Raw genomic sequence first — 19599 nt, forward strand, 5'->3', positions numbered from 1 at the left:
ACATAGCTTGCTCCCCCACACACTCACACGGGCACCCTCCCTCTAGCCTCTAGATCACAGATATAAAACTAGAGCTTGGCACATTACGGTAAGCAACAAAGTCTCTACTGTTAAAATATCATTTATACCACAACGTTGTGATCCTTATAATAATCAGTATGCCAACTTTGTGACGTAGCTGATGACCGACTACAGATCATGTATAAAGACAGAGTTCCGAAAGCAAAGAATAGTACGATAAGCAAAAAGTGTCGCTATTACACTGACAGCAACTTTTACTTAGTTTTCTTATTGTTTCGTAATAATTATCACTGGTACAGTTTTGTACACTGTACATTTTCTATAAGTATAATTAAGGTTGTGTTCTTGCATGGATTATGACAACAGATACATTATTGACAAAACATCGTTCCCAAGTTTTGACACAAGGGGGTTCCATATCGGACTCACCATGATCACTTACATGCATGATCAGTGCGATCATCATTTAGACTAGAATGTACACTAGGACTAAAGTACTTCATTCAGGTGCTATTGATATTTCTTTTCTAGAAGCCATGACATTGTCAGATATCTCTACGTATGTACCTCGTGGTAAACACACACAATAAGGCCTTCGGTACAAAATGATTGCTAAAGAGTATGGGAGTGTTGTAAATCTAACTAAGTAGGAGAGTTCCCCGAATCCCTCCAAATGTGTTTTTTAAAGTTCATTCGGTACACTATACACACTAATATAGTCCACTTTCGCTATGTCAATTGCCTCGTACGACTGTGTTTTGTTTTTGGCTGAGGTAGTAGTCAGGTTTGTTACTTGAGATGAATTTGGCAGAGAGTAGTAAGGATCTTCTACTGGTCCACCATCATTTGGATGTTCCGTCAATATTGTAGCAGCTCCTTTACCTGTATGTGTAGACAAGCATGACATTGTATAGAAAAGCATTGTATTAAAACATGCAATGCAACGTGTTATACTTCAGGTATGTCCCACGAGCTTACTTCTGCAAGTTTCACACTGGTTCTTCTTATCTCGTCTCATCCAGGCCAATGCAAATATTGAAATAGTGATAAGTAGCGTCACAGCTAGCAGAGCAATAATAAATGATAGGGAACCAACCAACACTGAAGAGTTGGTTGGTGATGTCGGGATTCGAGGAATGGCTACAGGAGACATTGATATCAGTGAACTAGTTAACGAAATGTTGGTCATAACTGTAGGAGTGAAATCGTGGACTAAAAAAGAAGTTGGTGTTACTTGATGACAAGATGAAGAATTGTTTACTGCGCAAACTGGACTCCATTGATAACTAAAGCTTGAACAACCATTTTTATTCAAGCTTGAATTGACAGTGATATTCACATATGCTGATGGGATGAAGCAAAACCCGCCAGCTGAGATTTGACACCTGTAAATACCACTGTCTGAAGAATTGATGTTACCAATGGTTAGTTTATAATTGTTTTGAAAAAGTCCATCAATTGGAGTGTTAGGAGAATTAAATGCAATTTCGGTGAACATCACAGAATTTTCATATCTATCAGAGATATCCTCGACCACAGATTGAATGATTCTGTACCACTTCACTGTTGCGTTGTTACTATCACGTGGAGCATATACTCCACATGTTAAAGCAGCTGTTCCACCTTCTGACACATGACAGTCACTGTTGTTGCCGGGTACTCTCTGATACCAGTAACAACATCGCTCTGAATGAATAATCCAATGGCAAAATGAAATGAGTAGCTCTATATCTAGCTTATGATAAAATAATAGCAAAACTCACCTGAGCAGTTTTGAGCAAGAGTGCATTGAAACAGAGCTAGTCCTATAAAAACTAGCAGCTGCCAAACTATCCTGCTTCGTCCAGCTGCCATACTCTTTTAGTAGATTTACATATACTACACGTACCTTTTACGGCAATTGCTTATCAAAATGTTGACTTATTCAATGTGGTATGCAAAACTGAACTGTATAGAAGCCTTATACAGTCCCATTTTGAATAAGTCAACATTGGAGTGTTGATATGACACAAACAAATCACTTAAATTACATCGATAGGGTGGTCTACCACTGACTAAAGTGCATATAGGGGCTCATACACACAATGATTTGCATTTAGCTACAAAAATAGTTATGAGAGAGGTGGGTGGTTACAGAACATGTGTGTATTCAGAATAATGTTGTGTATTTCGAAAAAAAGTACGAGTTAAAAATTGCATGTAACAAACAGTGTAATTTCATGTTACAGACAATACAATATGTCAGTGTGTATCCACACTTCATGTACGTCTGTCAGCTCATCAAAAGGGAATGTCTCAATCGGAGAAACTTCTCTTCTGTGCTTCGGTTCATCCTCTAAAACTAACAGTGCAGTAGGGAGAATATCATAATTATTGTGGGTCATCTCTTTCCCTTCCAATTCTCGATTGATATAACCAGGAGCCCATAAAGAGAAGGAGCGGCTAACTACGGGGATCACATCTCGTAATTGGTTATGACCGCATTTCCATATATGCAGGGTCACTAAGTGGTTGAATCCCTACACGTGTTTTACGCAATGCAGGGATGCGGTTTGTAAGCACTTAGTCACTTCCATACAAGGAAGTGCGGTTTCACCGGCAATTACGAGATGTGATCCCCGAGTGTACGTTGAAGTTAGCCGCTCCTTCTCTTTATGGGCTCCTGATATAACTGAGAGCTGTTCTTAGATTTAGATTTCTTGCTGGCTGGAATTGTTATAAGAGTACACCATAAGCCCAACAGTTGTGTTTGGCTTGCGTCTAAGGATAGGTAGAGTCTGTTCTGGCTGGTTTGAAGTGGTGGGGATGGTGGTACCGTTTGAAACAGCTTCCTCAAGAACATGTGCTAACCTGTGATAACAACAAGACGGAATGGTTACTGCGCAAACTGGACTCCGCTGATAGAACATTCATCTACATGTACATTCATGCTTGTATAAGTAATATTCACATACGCCGATGGGATGAAGCAAAACCCGTCAGCTGAAAGTTGACACCAGTAATTAAATTACCACTGTCTGAAGAATTGATGATACGAATGGTTAGTTTACAAAGAGTTCATTGATTGTAGTGCTAAAAAAATGCAATTTGGGCGAACGTATAGAATTTTCATACCTTCAGAGATATTCTCGACCACAGATTCGATGATTCTGTACCACTTTACTGTTGCTTTTTTGAATTGTTGTGACTATCACGTGGAGCAAATACTCCACATGTTAAAACAGCAGTACCACCTTCTGACACATGACAGTCACTGTTGTTGCCAGGTACTCTCTGATACCAGTAACAGCATCGCTCTGAATGAATGATTAGCTTTAGCTTATTACATATTTCACCTGGCAGTTCTGAGCAGAGATAATTATTATAAAGACTGCATGCCAAACTCATCCTGCTCCGTGCAGCTGCCATAGTTCTTATTTTTCAGTGCAAATGATAAGTATAATCCCTTTTACACATTGTTTATTTTTGAATACCGCTTTGAAGTGTGTAAGTCAACATTGTATGATGTGGCTATGTACACACAAAAACTCTGCAGGGATCTTTTTTGCACTCGAAAGTTACAATCACATGCATGCAGTGACAGAGAAAGCTGTCTTAATCCACTATTCATGCTACACAATACATTATACACACAATTAATGTTGCATGTAACAAACGGTGTCTCTATTTGCAACATTGTATACAAGGGTTGCATGATCAATTAGTCATTGTGTATCCACACTTCATGTACGTCTGTCAGCTCATCAAAAGGAAATGTCTGAATCTGAGTAGCTTCTCTTCTGTGCTCCGCTTCATCTTCTAACACTTTCGGTGCAGTAGGGAGAATATTGTATTGTGGATCATCGAATACCCTCTCTTTGCTTTCCTCAATTATTGATTGATGTAAGGGCTGATCTTGGATTTTGATGTTTTGCTGGCTGGAATCATTGTAATTGAGTACACCATAAGCTGGAACAGTTGTGTTTGATTTGTGTTTAGGGATAGGTGGAGTCTGTTCTGGCTGGTTTGAAGTGGTGGGGATGGTGGTACCGTTTGAAACAGCTTCCTCCAGAACATGATACTCACATGTACAGCTACCAGATGATTCATTTGCAAGTGTATTCTGTCGCTGAGCTGACTTTACTACTCTGCTGCCAAGATTTTCATATTGGTTGTCTTGAGATGTTTCTTCGACAGAGTTTCCCATCAATGTCAACGTGTGTGCATGTGTTCTGCTGTAGCGATGATCTTCCATGGAGTCCTCGCTAGTAATAGCTTTAATGGTGGCCTTTTGTCCTGGATTAGTGACAAGAGAGTGATCAAGAACGTTGTATTGATTCTGGGATGAACAGCTAGTGGAAAAGCTATCGAAAGAACTTTGTGGTTGTTTTGGCAGTTTATTATCACAAACATCTTCATAATATTGTAGGCTTTCAATTTGCAGTTGCTGTTTCGTATTGACAGCAGTTTTGTCTTTGTCTTGACTCACAGCCAAAACCATTTCATACATGTGTGGTTCACCCTGATCTCCTTCTAGGTTTATTTTTTGGAGGGCATTGGTTTCTGCTTGATGCTCCAGCTCACTGTACTCATCATCTACCATTTTATCACCATCTGTATGTGTTCTTTCACGATCACTAACTGGCTCTTCAGTGTGTTCATCAGGTCGTGGGTTTTCCACGTCTTCGTACTGGTGGACTTTTCTTCTTTTGAGACGCACAACTTGAGCATTAGATCTATCTGAGGTATGATCCATTTCAGTCTGAGCCACACTCTGTGCAACTGCAAATATAAAAGTGAAATACTTAAAAACAAAATGTGTATTATGCTACAGTTCCTAGTGACAGGGATTGTAGGGCTACGTTAATTTAACAAGTTGTGGGTTCCCGCTACAAAACGTCGTCTAATACAAGCACTTAAGACCACAAAAATGAGATCAACAATGTGCTTTTATAAAGGTGCTTCTCCAAATCCATTCACCTTTTCTTTTAGTTTTCTTTCTCCAGCATATACAGATTCCAGCACAGCAGATCAGAATGACCATCAGTATGAGTGTGAATCCTGCAGCTGGTACCATCACTCCAAGACAGGCTACAAATCCTAAGTTTGCTACATTTAGAGCACCACGACATAGTTCTAGTTGAGTGGTTGTTGTTGACGAAGTAAGACTAGTCATAACAGGAAATATTGACGTTACAGTTGATGATATGGTCTGTAGTGAAAGGGTTGGTGTAACTTGACAAGATGACGGATTGTTTAGTGCGCAAACTGGACTCTGCTGATATTTAACACTTGAACAACCATTTCCATTCAAGCTTGTATTGACAGTAATATTCACATACGCTGATGGGATGAAGCAATTCCCGTTAGCTGAGAGATGACACCAGTAAACACCACTGTCTGATAAATTAATGCTATGAATGATTAGTTGATATCTGTCTTGAAAGAGTCCATTGATTGGAGAGTTAGAAGAATCAAATGCAAGTCGGGCGGATATAATAGAATAAATCAATTTTCATACCTATCAGAGATATCCTCGACCACAGATTCACTTCTGTACCATTTTACTGTTGCCAGTAAAGTGTTATTACTATCATGTGGAGCGTATACTCCACATGTTAAGACAGCTGTACCATCTTCTGACACATGACAGTCACTGTTGTTGCCAGGTACTGTCTGATACCAGTAACAGCATTGTTCTGTAACCAAAATTCAATGATTTACTTTTGTAGTCAAACCATAAAATAATGTTACCTGAACAGTTCTGTCCCATTGATGAGGGTACCAGTAGCACTAGCAGGAACAACAACATTTTTTTACTTACAGCTATACTAATATTATCGGCTTGGCAGTGAGGTATATAGTTATCTTTAAATGTGAGTATCTATTGGTTCCTATGGTAAAGTCTGGTTCCATAGCTAATATAGAACATACCGAAAGACATCATTCCTATCCTTTCATATAATCATAACAGCATATCTTAGTCAAAACAAACAGCTTATACTCGCTGTAACTTATTAAGAAAACATGCATCACATTGATATGCTCAACACACTTACGTGGTACATACATAGTGAGGCTACTGCAATCTTTTATAGTAATAGAGACTGTACGTTATTCAGTTTGCATGATTGTGCAGTTTGCATGATTGTGCAAAACACAAATAGCTTCACAACGTATAAAATCTTTGCAGTACTGTTTCAGTTTCAATATGCACAGGCATAAGCACTGTTACAGTAAACTGTAATAATATCATAGCAAACACAAGTGGTGAGAATCATCCTTACGCGCATAATTATAGGCACGTGCCACCGCCACATAGTCGTCTTTAACAGTCTGATTTTACAACTTCACTTTGTGATTCAGCTGGTGACAGACTACACATACAGGGAGTACTCTCACCACAGGGGAGTGTGTGTATTAATTGGACAGGGACAGGGACATAGCTTGCTCCCCCACACTCACGGGCACCCTCCCTTTAGATCACAAATGTATGTATAAAACTAGCCTCGATCCCAGGCCGATTTTTCTTTAATAGAACGAAGTTGAAAAATAGGTAGGCGACCTAGCGTTCAATTGGAGACGGATCGGCCTGGGGTCGAGGCTAGTATAAAACTAGAGCTTGGCACATTACGGTAAGCAACAAAGTCTTTACTGTTAAATATCCATTTCTACCACAACGTTGTGATCCTTATAATAATCAAGTTTGTGACGTAGCTGATGACCGACTACAGATCACGTATAAAGACAGAGTTCAGAAAGCAAAAAAACAAAAAGTGTTGCTATTATACCGACAGCAACTTTTATTAATTACTTTGCTTAATTATCACCGGCACAGTTAAGTACACTGTACTTTTTCTATAAGGTTGTGTTCTTGCATGGATTATAACAATAGATATATACATTATTGACAGAACATCGTACCTAGCTTTTGACACAAGGGGGTTCTGGACTCACCAAGATCACTTACATGTGTGATCGGTGCGATTATCATTTAGACTAGAATGTACACTAGGACTGAAGTACTTCATTTAGGTGCTATTGATATTTCTTTTCTAGAAGCCATGACAATGTCAGATATCTCTACGTATGTACCTTGTGGTAAACACACACAATAAGGCCTTCGGTACAAAATGATTGCTAAAGAGTACGGGAGTGTTGTAAATCTAACTAAGTAGGAGTTCCTTCGAACCCCAGAACCCCTCCAAATATGTTTTTTAAAGTTCATTTGGTACACTATACACACTAATAATAGTCCACTTTCGTTATGTCAATTGCCTCGTACGACTGTGTTTTGTTCTTGGCTGGGGTAGTAGTAGTCAGGTTTGTTACTTGAGATGAATTTGGCAGAGAGTAGTAAGGATCCTCAACTGGTCCACCATCATTTGAACGTTCCGTCAATATTGTAGCAGCTCCTTTATCTGCATGTGTAGATAAGCATGACATTGTATATAGAAAAGCATTGTAACATGTATGATAATGTCTTATCCCACGAGGGCTTACTTTTGCAAGTGTCACACTGGTTCTTCTTATCTCGTCTCATCCAGGCCAATGCAAAGATGGCAATTATAGTGATGAGTAGTGCATCATAATTATTGACATGCATACTCAAAACATTCAAGGAAACTTGCGTGGTTGGTACATAGATCTACATAGTGCAGTAATAAAGACTGTTATTGAGTTTGCATGATATATTGTGCAAAACACATTTAACCCTTTCCCCGTTGAAGCCGTCATATGACGGCCACTCTAGTGGTCATTTTCAAAAATTCGTTGTGCCCACTGTGTTGGAGCTATGCACACGCTGTAGGTACCAGCACATGCGCATTGAGCTGCTCTTTCACATGGTATCTTTAATATGCTGCCTCGAGGTACGCTTTGTACAGTAATGTCGAAAGAAAAGTGACCGTTTGATAATGTTTCAAGATCTTTGTAGTACAATCTCAGTGAGGTTCTAAAGTAGCTAGACAGTGAGAATATCGATGCTTATGGCCTTGTTGAGTGAGAGGACTGTGACTGGGATAGTAGCTAGATAAAAAGCTACCTCAAGCTAGAAAATATAGAGCCTGGAAGGCCTGAGGAAGAAGCTCTTGCGATGGAACAACTTCTTGGATCTGGTAAGTCTAGAGTAGCGTCTGTAGTCTTGATAGCTTCAATATAACTGTATTTAGGCTAGTTAGTACAGCAGTGGACATCATGAGCCACCATTGAACTTGTAAACCTGTGTGTAGGTGAAGAAAACATTTCCCGGGAAAAGGGCGTCTGCTGATACGACCTCGCAGAAAACTTTCTGCAGATCCTGATTGAACCATGTCACCGTGAGAACATTGAGAACACTTATTTAGTGTCTTTAGCCACTCTGTGCCTTCATACAATATTATTTGTGTACATAGTTGTGAATGTTTGTAAACAATTGCTAATTAGTGGGGGTGGTCAGTTGCTAGGTAACGAAGATGTTGTCAAGATATCTCTGAGGTCTGCGCTACCTGTAGGAAATAGTTACAAGTCATTTCAATGTATGGTTCATGACATACAAATTTTTAAAGAAAATTGTTATTTATTCTGTATTTTCTTGTTTTAATTAAAACGGGGAAAGGGTTAACTTACAATTCAAAGTATAGCAAAACTGTTTAATGTGTATATGCAATTAATGGTACTGTTTCAGTTTCAATATGCACAGGCATAAGCACTGTTACAGTAAACTGTACACAAAATGTTAGCAATAACAGGTGGTGAGAACAATCCATTTCTGGTACGCGCATTAATTACACTACACTAGGACTAAAGTACTTCATTCAGGTGCTATTGATCTTTCTTTTCTAGAAGCCATGACATTGTCAGATATCTCTACGTATGTACCTCGTGGTAAACACACTCACTTCTCGATTGATCTAAGAGCTGTTCTTGGATTTTGATGTTTTGCTGACTGGGATCATTATATAATTGAGTACACCATAAGCCGGAACAGTTGTGCTTGATTTGCGTTTAGGGATAGGTGGAGTCTGTTCCGGCTCGTTTGAAGTGATGGCGATGGTGGTACCGTTTGAAACAGCTTCCTCAAGAATATGATACTCACAGCTACCAGATGATTCATTTGCAAGTGTATTCTGTTGCTGAGCTGTCTTCACTACGCTGCCAAGATTTTCATATTGGTTGTCTTGAGATGTTTCTTCAACTGAGTTTCCCATCAATGTCAACTTGTGTGCATGTGTTCTGCTGTAGCGATGATCTTCCATGGAGTCCTCAGCTTTAATGGTGGCCTTTTGGCCTGGATTACTAACAAGGGAATGATCAAGAACATTGTATTGATTCTGAGATGAACGGCTAGTGGAAAAGCTATCGAAAGAACATTGTGGTTGTTTTGACAGTTTATTATCACAAACATCTTCATAATATTGTGAGCTTTCAATTTGCAGTTGCTGTTTCGTACTGACAGCAGTTTTGTCTTTGTCTTGACCCACAGCCAAAATAATTTCATACGTGTGTGGTTCACCCTGATCTTCTTCTAGGTCAGTTGTTTGGAGGACATTGGTTTCTGCTTGATGCTCCAGCTCATTGTACTCATGCTCTACCATTTTGTCACAGTCTGTAAGTGCTCTTTTACGATCACTGGCTGGCTCTTCAGTGGGTCGTGGGTTTTCCACATCTTCGTACTGGTGGACTTTCCTTCTTTTGAGACGCACAACTTGAGCATTATATCTATCTGAGGTATGATCCATTTCAGTTTGAGCAACACTTTGTACAACTGCAATGTATAAGAGAGATAATAATTATAATTATGCAAGATACTAAAGTTCCTAGTGACAAGGATTTTGGTCAAGATGGCCTAAGTAAATTAACAAGTTGTGGGTTCCCGCTACAAAAGGTCGTCTTACAACCACCTAGGACCACAACAATTACAACAAACAATGCTTCAATGAAGAAGCGTTACATGCATTCATCAGTGCTTCTCCTATTTCCATTCCAACCTTTTCTTCTAGTTTTCTTTCTCCAGCATATACAGATTCCAGCACAGCAGATCAGAATGACCATCAGTATGAGTGTGAAACCTGCAGCTGGTACCGTCACTCCAAGACAGGCTACAAATCCTAAGTTTGTTAATTCTAGCTTACCACGACATAGTTCTGGTTGAGTGGGTGTTGCTGGCGGAGTAGACACTGATAGTGTGGTTGATGACATGGTATTTATTGAAGAGGTTGGTATTACTTGACAAGATGAAGAATTGTCTACTGCGCAAACTGGACTTTGCTGATAATTATATTTGAAATAACCAGAGCTTGTATTGAAAGTAATATTCACATACACTGATGGGATGAAGCAAAACCCGTCAGCTGAAAGTTGACACCAGTAAATACCACTGTCTGAAAAATTGACATTACGAATGATTAGTTGATATCTGTCTTCAAAGAGTCCATTCATTGAAGTGTTAGACGAATTAAATTCATTTTTAGTTGACGTTTTGGAATTTTCATATCTATCAGTGACATTCTCGATTACAGATTCGTTGTTTCTGTACCATTTTACTGTTGCCAATGAATTGTTGCTACTATCACGTGGAGCATATACTTCACATGTTAAGACAGCAGTTCCATTGTGTGACACATGGCAGTCACTATAGTTGCCGGATACTTGCTTATACCGGTAACAGCATTGGTCTAGAATCAATTCAATGAATCAAATTTTGAAATGCAATATTAATTATGTTACCTGAACAGTTTTGTCCCATTGAGGAGGGTACCAGCAGGAACAACACATTATATTATTCGCAGCTATAATAGTATCGGTCGATCACTATGGCTCGACTTTAAGCAGTGAAGCAGTCTGTTAGTTTATTGTAAAGTCCATATTATAGCTAATGCGGTATACTGAAAGAAGCATTCCATATCCTGTTATATAACAGCATAGCTTAGTCAGAATAAACAGATTTTATTCCCTGTATAAACATGCATCATATTGACATGCATACTCAAGGAAACTTGCGTGGTACATAGATCTACATAGTGTAGTAGTAGAGACTGTTATTGAGTTTGCATGATTGTGCAAAACACAATTAGCTTACAAAGTACAGAATGTTTGCAAAACTGTTTGATGGGTATATGCAATGGTACTGTTTCAGTTTCAACATGCACAGGCATAAGCACTGTTACAGTAAACAAGTGGTGAGAACTATCCATTTCTGGCACACATACTTTAGGTGCAACAGCCACATAGTAATCTTTAACAGTCTGGCTTTTAAACTTCACTTTGTGGATCCAGCTGGTGAAAGACTATATACATGTAGGGGGTGCTCTCATCACAGGGGAGTGTGTGTATTAATTGGACTAGGACATAGCTTGCTCCCCACACTCACGGGCATCCTCCCTCTAGATCACTAACGTATGTATAAAACTAGAGCAGCTTGGCACATTACGGTAAGCAACAAAGTCTCTACTGTTAAAATATCCATTTCTACCACAACGTTGTGATCCTTATAATAATCAGTATGCCAACTTTGTGACGTAGCTGATGACCGACTACAGATCACGTATAAAGACAGAGTTCAGAATAGTATGATAAGCAAAAAGTGTTGCTATTACACTGACAGCAACTTTTACTTAGTTTGCTTATTGTTTCATATTAATTATCACTGGTACAGTTTTGTATACTGTACTTCCTTATAAGGTCGTTTTGATTCATGTTCTTGCATGGATTAGACAACGGATACATTATTGACAGAACATCGTACCCAGATATTTGACACAGGGGGGTTCCATATCAGACTCACCAGGATCACTTACATGTATGATCGGTGCGATTATCATTTAGACTAGAATGTACACTAGGACTGAAGTACTTCATTCAGGGGCTATTGATATTTCTTTTCTAGAAGCCATGACATTGTCAGATATCTCTACGTATGTACCTCGTGGTAAACACACACAATAAGGCCTTCGGTACAAAATGATTGCTAAAGAGTATGGGAGTGTTGTAAATCTATAACTAAGTAGGGGTTAAATCGAACCACGGAACATGTACACCTCCAAAAGTGTTTTTTTAAGTTTATTCGGTACACTATACACACTAATATAGTCCACTTTCGCTATGTCAATTGCCTCGTACGACTGTGTTTTGTTTTTGGCTGAAGTAAGTAGCCAGGTTTGTTATTTGAGATGAATTTGGCAGAGAGTAGTAAGGATCCTCTACTGGTCCATCTCGTCTTGTCCTGGCCAATGCAAATATTGAAATAGAAATGATAGTGAACCAACCAACTCTTTAGTTGGTTGGTGATGTGGGATTTGAGGAGACATTGATATCAGTAAAATGTTGGCCATAACTGTAGGAGTGGATATTCACAAAAGGAGGAGTTGGTGTTACTTGACAAAATGAAGAATTGTCTACTGCGCAAACTGGACTTTGCTGATAATTAAATTCTAAATAACCAGAGCTTGTATTGAAAGTAATATTCACATACGCTGATGGGATGAAGCAAAACCTGTCAGCTGAAAGTTGACACCAGTAAACACCACTGTCTGAAGAATTGACATTACGAATGATTAGTTGATATCTGTCTTCAAAGAGTCCATTCATTGAAGTGTTAGACGAATTTAATTCATTTTTAGTTGACGTTTTAGAATTTTCATATCGACATTCTTGAGCACAGATTTGTTGTTTCTGTACCATTTTACTGTTGCCAATGAATTGTTGCTACTATCACGTGGAGCATATACTTCACATGTTAAGACAGCAGTTCCATTGTGTGACACATGGCAGTCACTATAGTTGCCGGGTACTTGCTTATACCAGTAACAGCATCGCTCTAGAATCAATTCAATGAATCAAATTTTGAACTACAACAATAATTATGTTACCTGAACAGTTCTGTCCCATTGAGGAGGGTACCAGTAGCACTAGCAAGAACAACAACATTATATTACTCGCAGCTATAATATATAGTATCGGTCGATCACTATGGCTCGACTTTAAGCAGTTTCAGCAGTCTGTTAGTTTATTGTAAAGTCCATAAAAATTATAGCTAATGCAGTATACTGAAAGAAGCATTCCATATCCTGTTATATAACAGCATAGCTTAGTCAGAATAAACAGGTTTTATTCCCTGTATAACATTAGGAAAACATGCATCATATTGACCATGCATACTCAAGGAAACTTGCATGGTACATATAGATCTACATAGTGTAGTAGTAGAGACTGTTATTGAGTTTGCATGATTGTGCAAAACACAATTAGCTTACAAAGTACAGAATGTTTGCAAAACTGTTTGATGGGTATATGCAATTAATGGTACTGTTTCAGTTTCAACATGCACAGGCATAAGCACTGTTACAGTAAACAAGTGGTGAGAACTATCCATTTCTGGCACACATACTTTAGGTACAACAGCCACATAGTAATCTTTAACAGTCTGGCTTTTAAACTTTCACTTTGTGGATCCAGCTGGTGACAGACTATATACATGCAGGGGGTGCTCTCATCACAGGGGAGTGTGTGTATTAATTGGACTAGGACATAGCTTGCTCCTCCACACTCACGGGCACCCTCCCTCTAGATCACAAACGTATATATGTATAAAACTAGAGCAGCTTGGCACATTACGGTAAGCAACAAAGTCTCTACTGTTAAAATATCTATTTCTACCACAACGTTGTGATCCTTATAATAATCAGTATGCCAACTTTGTGACGTATAGCTGATGACCGACTACAGATCACGTATAAAGACATAGTTCAGAATAGTATGATAAGCAAAAAGTGTTGCTATTACACTGACAGCAACTTTTACTTAGTTATGCCTCGAGGCGTAGCCGCAGGAGGGATACGTAAAGCTGACTGTGTGTGTCTGTCTGTGTGTGTGTGTGTATTCCAGCAGTAACTGCTCAACGGTTGCAATGCGACGAAAACTAACAGCTTCTATAGGCTTCTAGCCACGTTCTCTTGGATTTTGATTCGTGGATTAGCAAACTAAAGCTTCTTTCTCGAGTTATGGCTAGTTTGACTCACATTGAAGGCTGTTGCAGTCTCTTCAGAATCTTTCATAGCATCATCTGTCCTCACAAACTTTCTATTCAACATATGAGTTAGCCTTGCACTAAAGCGCTAGCTTTTTGTTAGCTACAATATTCAGAAAATATCTGTTAAAACAGCTACAGTGCAACAACCAAAGAGAGTAGATTTTTTTTTATATTATTTTTTTTCACATTTTGTGGCATATCTTCTGAAGTAAAAGTGATATGATCTATTTGAGTGCAGGTACTGAAAGTTCAATTATTGGCGCTTCCATTGGACCACCACCTGTTACATCATATGACATCATCACTATGAAATGGCTGTCTGAAGATGTGTACCTCCGAAAATATGTTAGGAATAGAAGTAGCTTATTTGTTTGAGTTAAGATCTGAAATTTATTGTGTATGTACCTGACTATATTGCTCATCTTTTGAGCTTCAACAGAAGTCTGGGCTGCTAGTAAGTTCTGAGAAATACTGAATTTTGTTGTTTTTTGGTGGCAAATATGTTAGGAATACAACTTTCGATTTTATGCTAGTTAAGGTCTGATTTTTGAGGAGCATGTACTACAATAGCATAGAATTCATCTGTACTAACTTACAGGAGCTAGACAAGTCTCATCTTTGCTAGAGCGGCCCTTCTTGTCAAAAATGGTGATTTTGCTCCGTTTTGCTACTTTTGCTGACGTATGCAATGATATTCATTGATTTGTGACATCACAAATCATCCTGTTGTTATTTGCTACATCCAAAGGTCATGCGATGTCTACCTGCAAATACACAGTTGGTGTTGGTCATTCTGTGTCACAGGGGCGTGGTAATTGAGCTTACTACGTAGCCAAATCGCCCCAAAAGTCATAAAAAGTACTGTTTTTGACAAGATGGGCCGCTCTAGCAAAGAAGAGGCTAGCCTAACTCCTGTAAGTTAGTACAGATGAAAAGTACACTATTGTAGTACATGCTGCTCAAAAATCAGACCTTAACTAATATAAAATCGAAAGTTGTATTCCTAACATATTTGCCACCAAAAAACAACAAAATGCAGTATTTCTCAGAACTTACTAGTAGCCCAGACTTCCCTTGAAGCTCAAAAGATGAGCAATATACTCAGGTACATACACAACAAATTTCAGATCTTAACTCAAACAAATAAGCTACTTCTATTCCTAACATATTTTCAGAAGTACACATCTTCAGACAGCCATTTTATACTGATGATGTCATGTGATGTAACAGGTGGTGGTCCAATGGAAGCGCCAATAGTTGAACTTTCAGTACCTGCACTCAAATAGATCATATCACTTTTACTTTAGAAGATATGCCACAAAATGTAAAAAATGTGTACCAAAAAAAAAAATCTACTCTCTTTGGTTGTTGCACTATAGCTAGCAGTAGCCATTGATCTCTTTGGACACACCCTTTAATCATTCCTATGGATGTAATGCGCATGCGCGCTCAATCCCCACGTGTGAGAAATAATATCCAAGATCCAGATCCAGATCCTCCTGGCAGAATCATCTTTGTCTTGAAGGCCTGGTAAGCCACAAAACACTACCATATAACAATATACTAATCAGATAACAATAATTATGCATGTACACAGGTAGGGTTTCCACATGAAAATTAAAAGTCAACAAATGAGGCTCAAATTTTTGTTGCACACTACACTACATGAAAGTATAATGGTTGCACCTTCAAATCCAAAATTTCGCTACTCTTATTCTAGCAATGGTGCTCTTTATTTCACAACATTTCTCTCAAAGGTCAAAGCCAAAGGTCATTGTGATCTCTAATAAAATGTGATTTTCAAACTGTGGATGAAAGCTATGACTCTCCTTTTGCTTTGCATCCATTCCTATACTAACTAGTAGTGTGTGGATCACCCCAAACTGGAGAAAGGATTCTCACAGGTGAGTATTTTTATGGTTAGCAGCACATAGTACCACTAGTAAGTCAAACATTGTGACGATTTACCGAATGCCGTTGAAATTGCTAGTTCCTCATGTGATTGTCAGAAAGTACCAAGCCTAAATAGTCCATGTATCAAATAACAGACAAAATGCTAATTTTTTACCAACTGGCTGGAGTGCTTTTTATTTTTATTAGTGTTTGCATCCCATAAATGTACCCCCATTGTCTCATTGAGCATGGTAGACGCTTCATATAGATGCCGCATTGTAGTAGAATGATCACAAGTGATGGTGAAGAAATACAATGATTATACACCACTATCTACATTCAGGTGCGAAGCAGAAGGTTTCGAGGTATCATCCTACAGTGTCAAGATCAATCTACCTGCTCAACAATACAACACAGTAATACAGCATAAAGTGTGTCTATTCTTCCGAAAACAAAGTCAGAACTGGATCACCTAGCTATTAAAATACTGTTGGAGCAGGAATTTAGGATTAAATTATTTCACGTTTGTGTTCCGATTTCATGGTATTTCAATTAAAAATACAAGAATGAATACTGGTACTAACTACTTTACATACAAAAAGAAGTAAAATCTTATTTTGATATTGTTTAAAGAGTGTTGTATCATTGAGCAGGTAGATCGATCTTGACACTGTATGATGATACCTCGAGACCTTCTGCTTTGCACCTGAATGTAGACAGTGGTATATGATCATTGTATTTCTTCACCATCACTTGTTATCATTCTACTACAATGTGGCATCTATATGAAGCGTCTACCATACTCAATGAGACAATGGGGGTACATTTATGGGATGCAAACATTAATAAAAATAAAAAGCACTCCAGCCTGTTGGTAAAAAATTAGCATTTTGTCTGTTAATTGATACATGGACTACTTAGGCTTAGTACTTTCTGAAAATCACATGAGGAACTAACAATTTCAACGGCATTATCGGTAAATCGTCACAATGTTTGACCTACTAGTGGTACTATGTGCTGCTACCTATAAAAATACTCACCTGTGAGAATCTTTTCTCCAGTTTGGGGTGATCCACACTCAGGCTCATTCGTTGACTTTCATTTTTCATTGTGGAAACCCTAACACAGGTCTTTTCTTCTTAGATATTATATACACTGAACTACAGATCCTGGAAGAATCAATTTTCTTCTTTCTTGAGATCCTAGTAAGCCACATAATACAACAATAGATGCATATAAATAAGTCTTTTCTTCTCAGTGACTTTATATAGATAAGCTAACTTTAATATAAAATTCATTATAGAAACTAATATAACACTCTAATACTTTTCAGCGAAAGCAAAACCATGGCGAGAGGCATTAGCACAGCGCCAGCTTGAACACTAGTTTGCTTATTGTTTCATATTAATTATCACTGGTACAGTTTTGTACACTGTACTTCCTTATATAAGGTCGTTTTGATTCATGTTCTTGCTGCATGGATTAGACAACGGATACATTATTGACAGAACATCGTACCCAGATTTGACACAGGGGGGTTCCATATCGGACTCACCAGGATCACTTACATGTATGATCGGTGCGATTATCATTTAGACTAGAATGTACACTAGGACTGAAGTACTTCATTCAGGTGCTATTGATATTTCTTTTCTAGAAGCCATGACATTGTCAGATATCTCTACGTATGTACCTCGTGGTAAACACACACAATAAGGCCTTCGGTACAAAATGATTGCTAAAGAGCATGGGAGTGTTGTAAATCTATAACTAAGTAGGAGTTCAATCGAACCACGGAACATGTACACCTCCAAAAGTGTTTTTTAAAGTTCATTCGGTACACTATACACACTAATGTAGTCCACTTTCGTTATGTCAATTGCCTCGTACGACTGTGTTTTGTTTTTGGTTGGGGTAGTAGTAGTCAGGTTTGCTCCTTGAGATGAAGATGGCAGAGAGTAGTAAGGATCCTCTACTGGTCCACCATCATTTAGATGTTCCGCTAATATTGTAGCAGCTCCTTTATCTGCATGTGTAGATAAGCATGACATTGTATAGATAAGCTAAAACATGCAATGCAACATGTTATGTACATTAATATTCAGGTATGTTAATGTCTTATCCCGCGAGCTTATACTTCTGTAAGTTTCACACTGGTTCTTCTTATCTCGTCTCATCCAGGCCAATGCAAAGATGACAATAGTGATGAGTAGTGTCACAGCTAGCAGAGCAATGATAAATGATAGTGAACCAACCAACACTGAAGAGTTGGTTGGTGATGATGTCGGGATTCGAGGAATGGCTACTGGAGATATTAAACTAGTTAACGCAATGTTGGCCATAACTGTAGGAGTGGAATTGTTCACCAAAAAGGGAGGAGTTGGTGTAACTTGACAAGATGACGGGTTGTTTAGTGCGCAAACTGGACTCCGCATATAATTAACACTTGAACAACCATTTCCATTCAAGCTTGTATTGACAGTAATATTCACATATGCTGATGGCATTAAGCAAAACCTGTCAGCTGAGAGATGACACCAGTAAACACCACTGTCTGAGGAATTGATGCTGCGAATAATTAGTTTATAATTATCTCAAAAGAGTCCATTGATTGGAGAATTAACTGCAATTGTGGCGAGCGTCATAGAATTTTCATACTTATCAGAGATATCCTCGACCACAGATTCACTTCTGTACCATATTACTGTTGCCAGTAAAGTGTTATTACTATCACATGGAGCGTATACTACACATGTTAAGACAGCTGTACCACCTTCTGACACATAACAGTCACTGTTGTTGCCAGGTACTCTCTGATATCAGTAACAGCATTGCTCTGCATGAATGATCCAATGGCAAAAGTGAAATGATTAGCTCTAGCTTATTTGATTATATAGCATAATTTATCATGATAGCAAACTCACCTGAGCAGTTCTGAGCTAGATTGTATTGAAACAGAGCTAATCCTATAAAGACTAGCAGCTGTTGCCAAACTATCCTGCTTCGTGCAGCTGTCATACTCTTTTATTCTGTGAAGTGATAAGTAGATTTACATATACTACACGTACCTTTTACGGCAATTGCTTATCAAAATGTTGACTTATTCAATGTGGTATGCAAAACGGAACTGTATATAAGCCTTATACAGTCCCGTTTTAAGTCAACATTGGAGTGTTGATACAACACAAACAAATCACTTAAATTAAGTAGTTTATACATGGACAGGGTGGTCCACCACAGACTAAAGTGCATATAGGGGCTCATACACAATGATTTGCAATGTTTTTTTAACTACAAAAATAGTTATGAGAGAGGTAGGTGGTTACAGAACATGTATGTATTCAGAATAATGTCGTGTATTAAATAAGTCGTGTATTTGCTACGAGTTAAAACAATTGCATATAACAAACAGCGTAATTTCAAATCTCTCTATTACAGACAATACAATGTGTCTGTAAAGATTGATAAATTAGTCAGTGTGTATCCACACTTCATGTACGTCTGTCAGCTCATCAAAAGGGAATGTCTCAATCGGAGAAACTTTCCTTCTGTGCTCCGGTTCATCCTCTAAAACTTTCAGTGCAGTAGGGAGAATATCATATTGTGGGTCATCTTTTTCCCTTCCTCAATTCTCGATTGATATAACTGAGAGCTGTTCTTAGATTTAGATTTCTTGCTGGCTGGAATTGTTATAAGAG

At 38.4% G+C, this 19599-nt stretch overlaps 1 protein-coding gene and 3 long non-coding RNA genes across 8 annotated transcripts; 2 read left to right on the plus strand and 2 right to left on the minus strand.

Moving 5' to 3' along the window:
- Positions 1-585: 585 nt before the first annotated feature.
- Positions 586-18996, minus strand: LOC135342838 (uncharacterized). Of its 3 annotated transcripts, none has more exons than XR_010396961.1 (3): positions 18826-18996; positions 18039-18737; positions 586-903 (listed from the first exon to the last, which is right to left on the minus strand). It is a non-coding gene; the product is annotated as an uncharacterized LOC135342838 (long non-coding RNA). The 3 variants fall into 3 exon arrangements; XR_010396963.1 differs by lacking the exons at positions 18039-18737; positions 18826-18996 and adding exons at positions 1000-1707; positions 1785-1920; XR_010396962.1 differs by lacking the exon at positions 586-903 and adding an exon at positions 17543-17927.
- Positions 3334-10819, minus strand: LOC135342654 (uncharacterized). Of its 3 annotated transcripts, none has more exons than XM_064539447.1 (3): positions 10708-10819; positions 9969-10655; positions 3334-4782 (listed from the first exon to the last, which is right to left on the minus strand). In XM_064539447.1, the coding sequence occupies exons 1-3, from the start codon at positions 10724-10726 to the stop codon at positions 3722-3724; spliced, it is 1767 nt and encodes a 588-aa protein (XP_064395517.1). In that variant the 5' UTR covers positions 10727-10819; the 3' UTR covers positions 3334-3721. The 3 variants fall into 3 exon arrangements, with proteins under 3 accessions (XP_064395517.1, XP_064395519.1, XP_064395518.1); XM_064539448.1 differs by lacking the exon at positions 3334-4782 and adding an exon at positions 8881-9745; XM_064539449.1 differs by lacking the exons at positions 9969-10655; positions 10708-10819 and adding an exon at positions 4981-5332 and having other exon boundaries at positions 3336-4782.
- On the plus strand, positions 7713-8565 carry LOC135343105 (uncharacterized). Its single transcript, XR_010397055.1, has 2 exons — positions 7713-8117; positions 8232-8565. It is a non-coding gene; the product is annotated as an uncharacterized LOC135343105 (long non-coding RNA).
- On the plus strand, positions 15406-16555 carry LOC135342306 (uncharacterized). The gene is made up of 2 exons (XR_010396819.1): positions 15406-15912; positions 16245-16555. It is a non-coding gene; the product is annotated as an uncharacterized LOC135342306 (long non-coding RNA).
- Positions 18997-19599: the final 603 nt, after the last annotated feature.

Source organism: Halichondria panicea, chromosome 10 (genome assembly GCF_963675165.1).
Source record: "Halichondria panicea chromosome 10, odHalPani1.1, whole genome shotgun sequence".
In the NCBI taxonomy this organism is placed as follows: Eukaryota; Metazoa; Porifera; class Demospongiae; order Suberitida; family Halichondriidae; genus Halichondria; species Halichondria panicea.

Coding starts and splice junctions, on each gene's coding strand:
- LOC135342654 (XM_064539447.1), bottom strand. Junction 4,783..9,968: donor AAAGAAAACTAGAAGAAAAG/GTTGGAATGGAA, acceptor TTATATTTGCAG/TTGCACAGAGTGTGGCTCAG.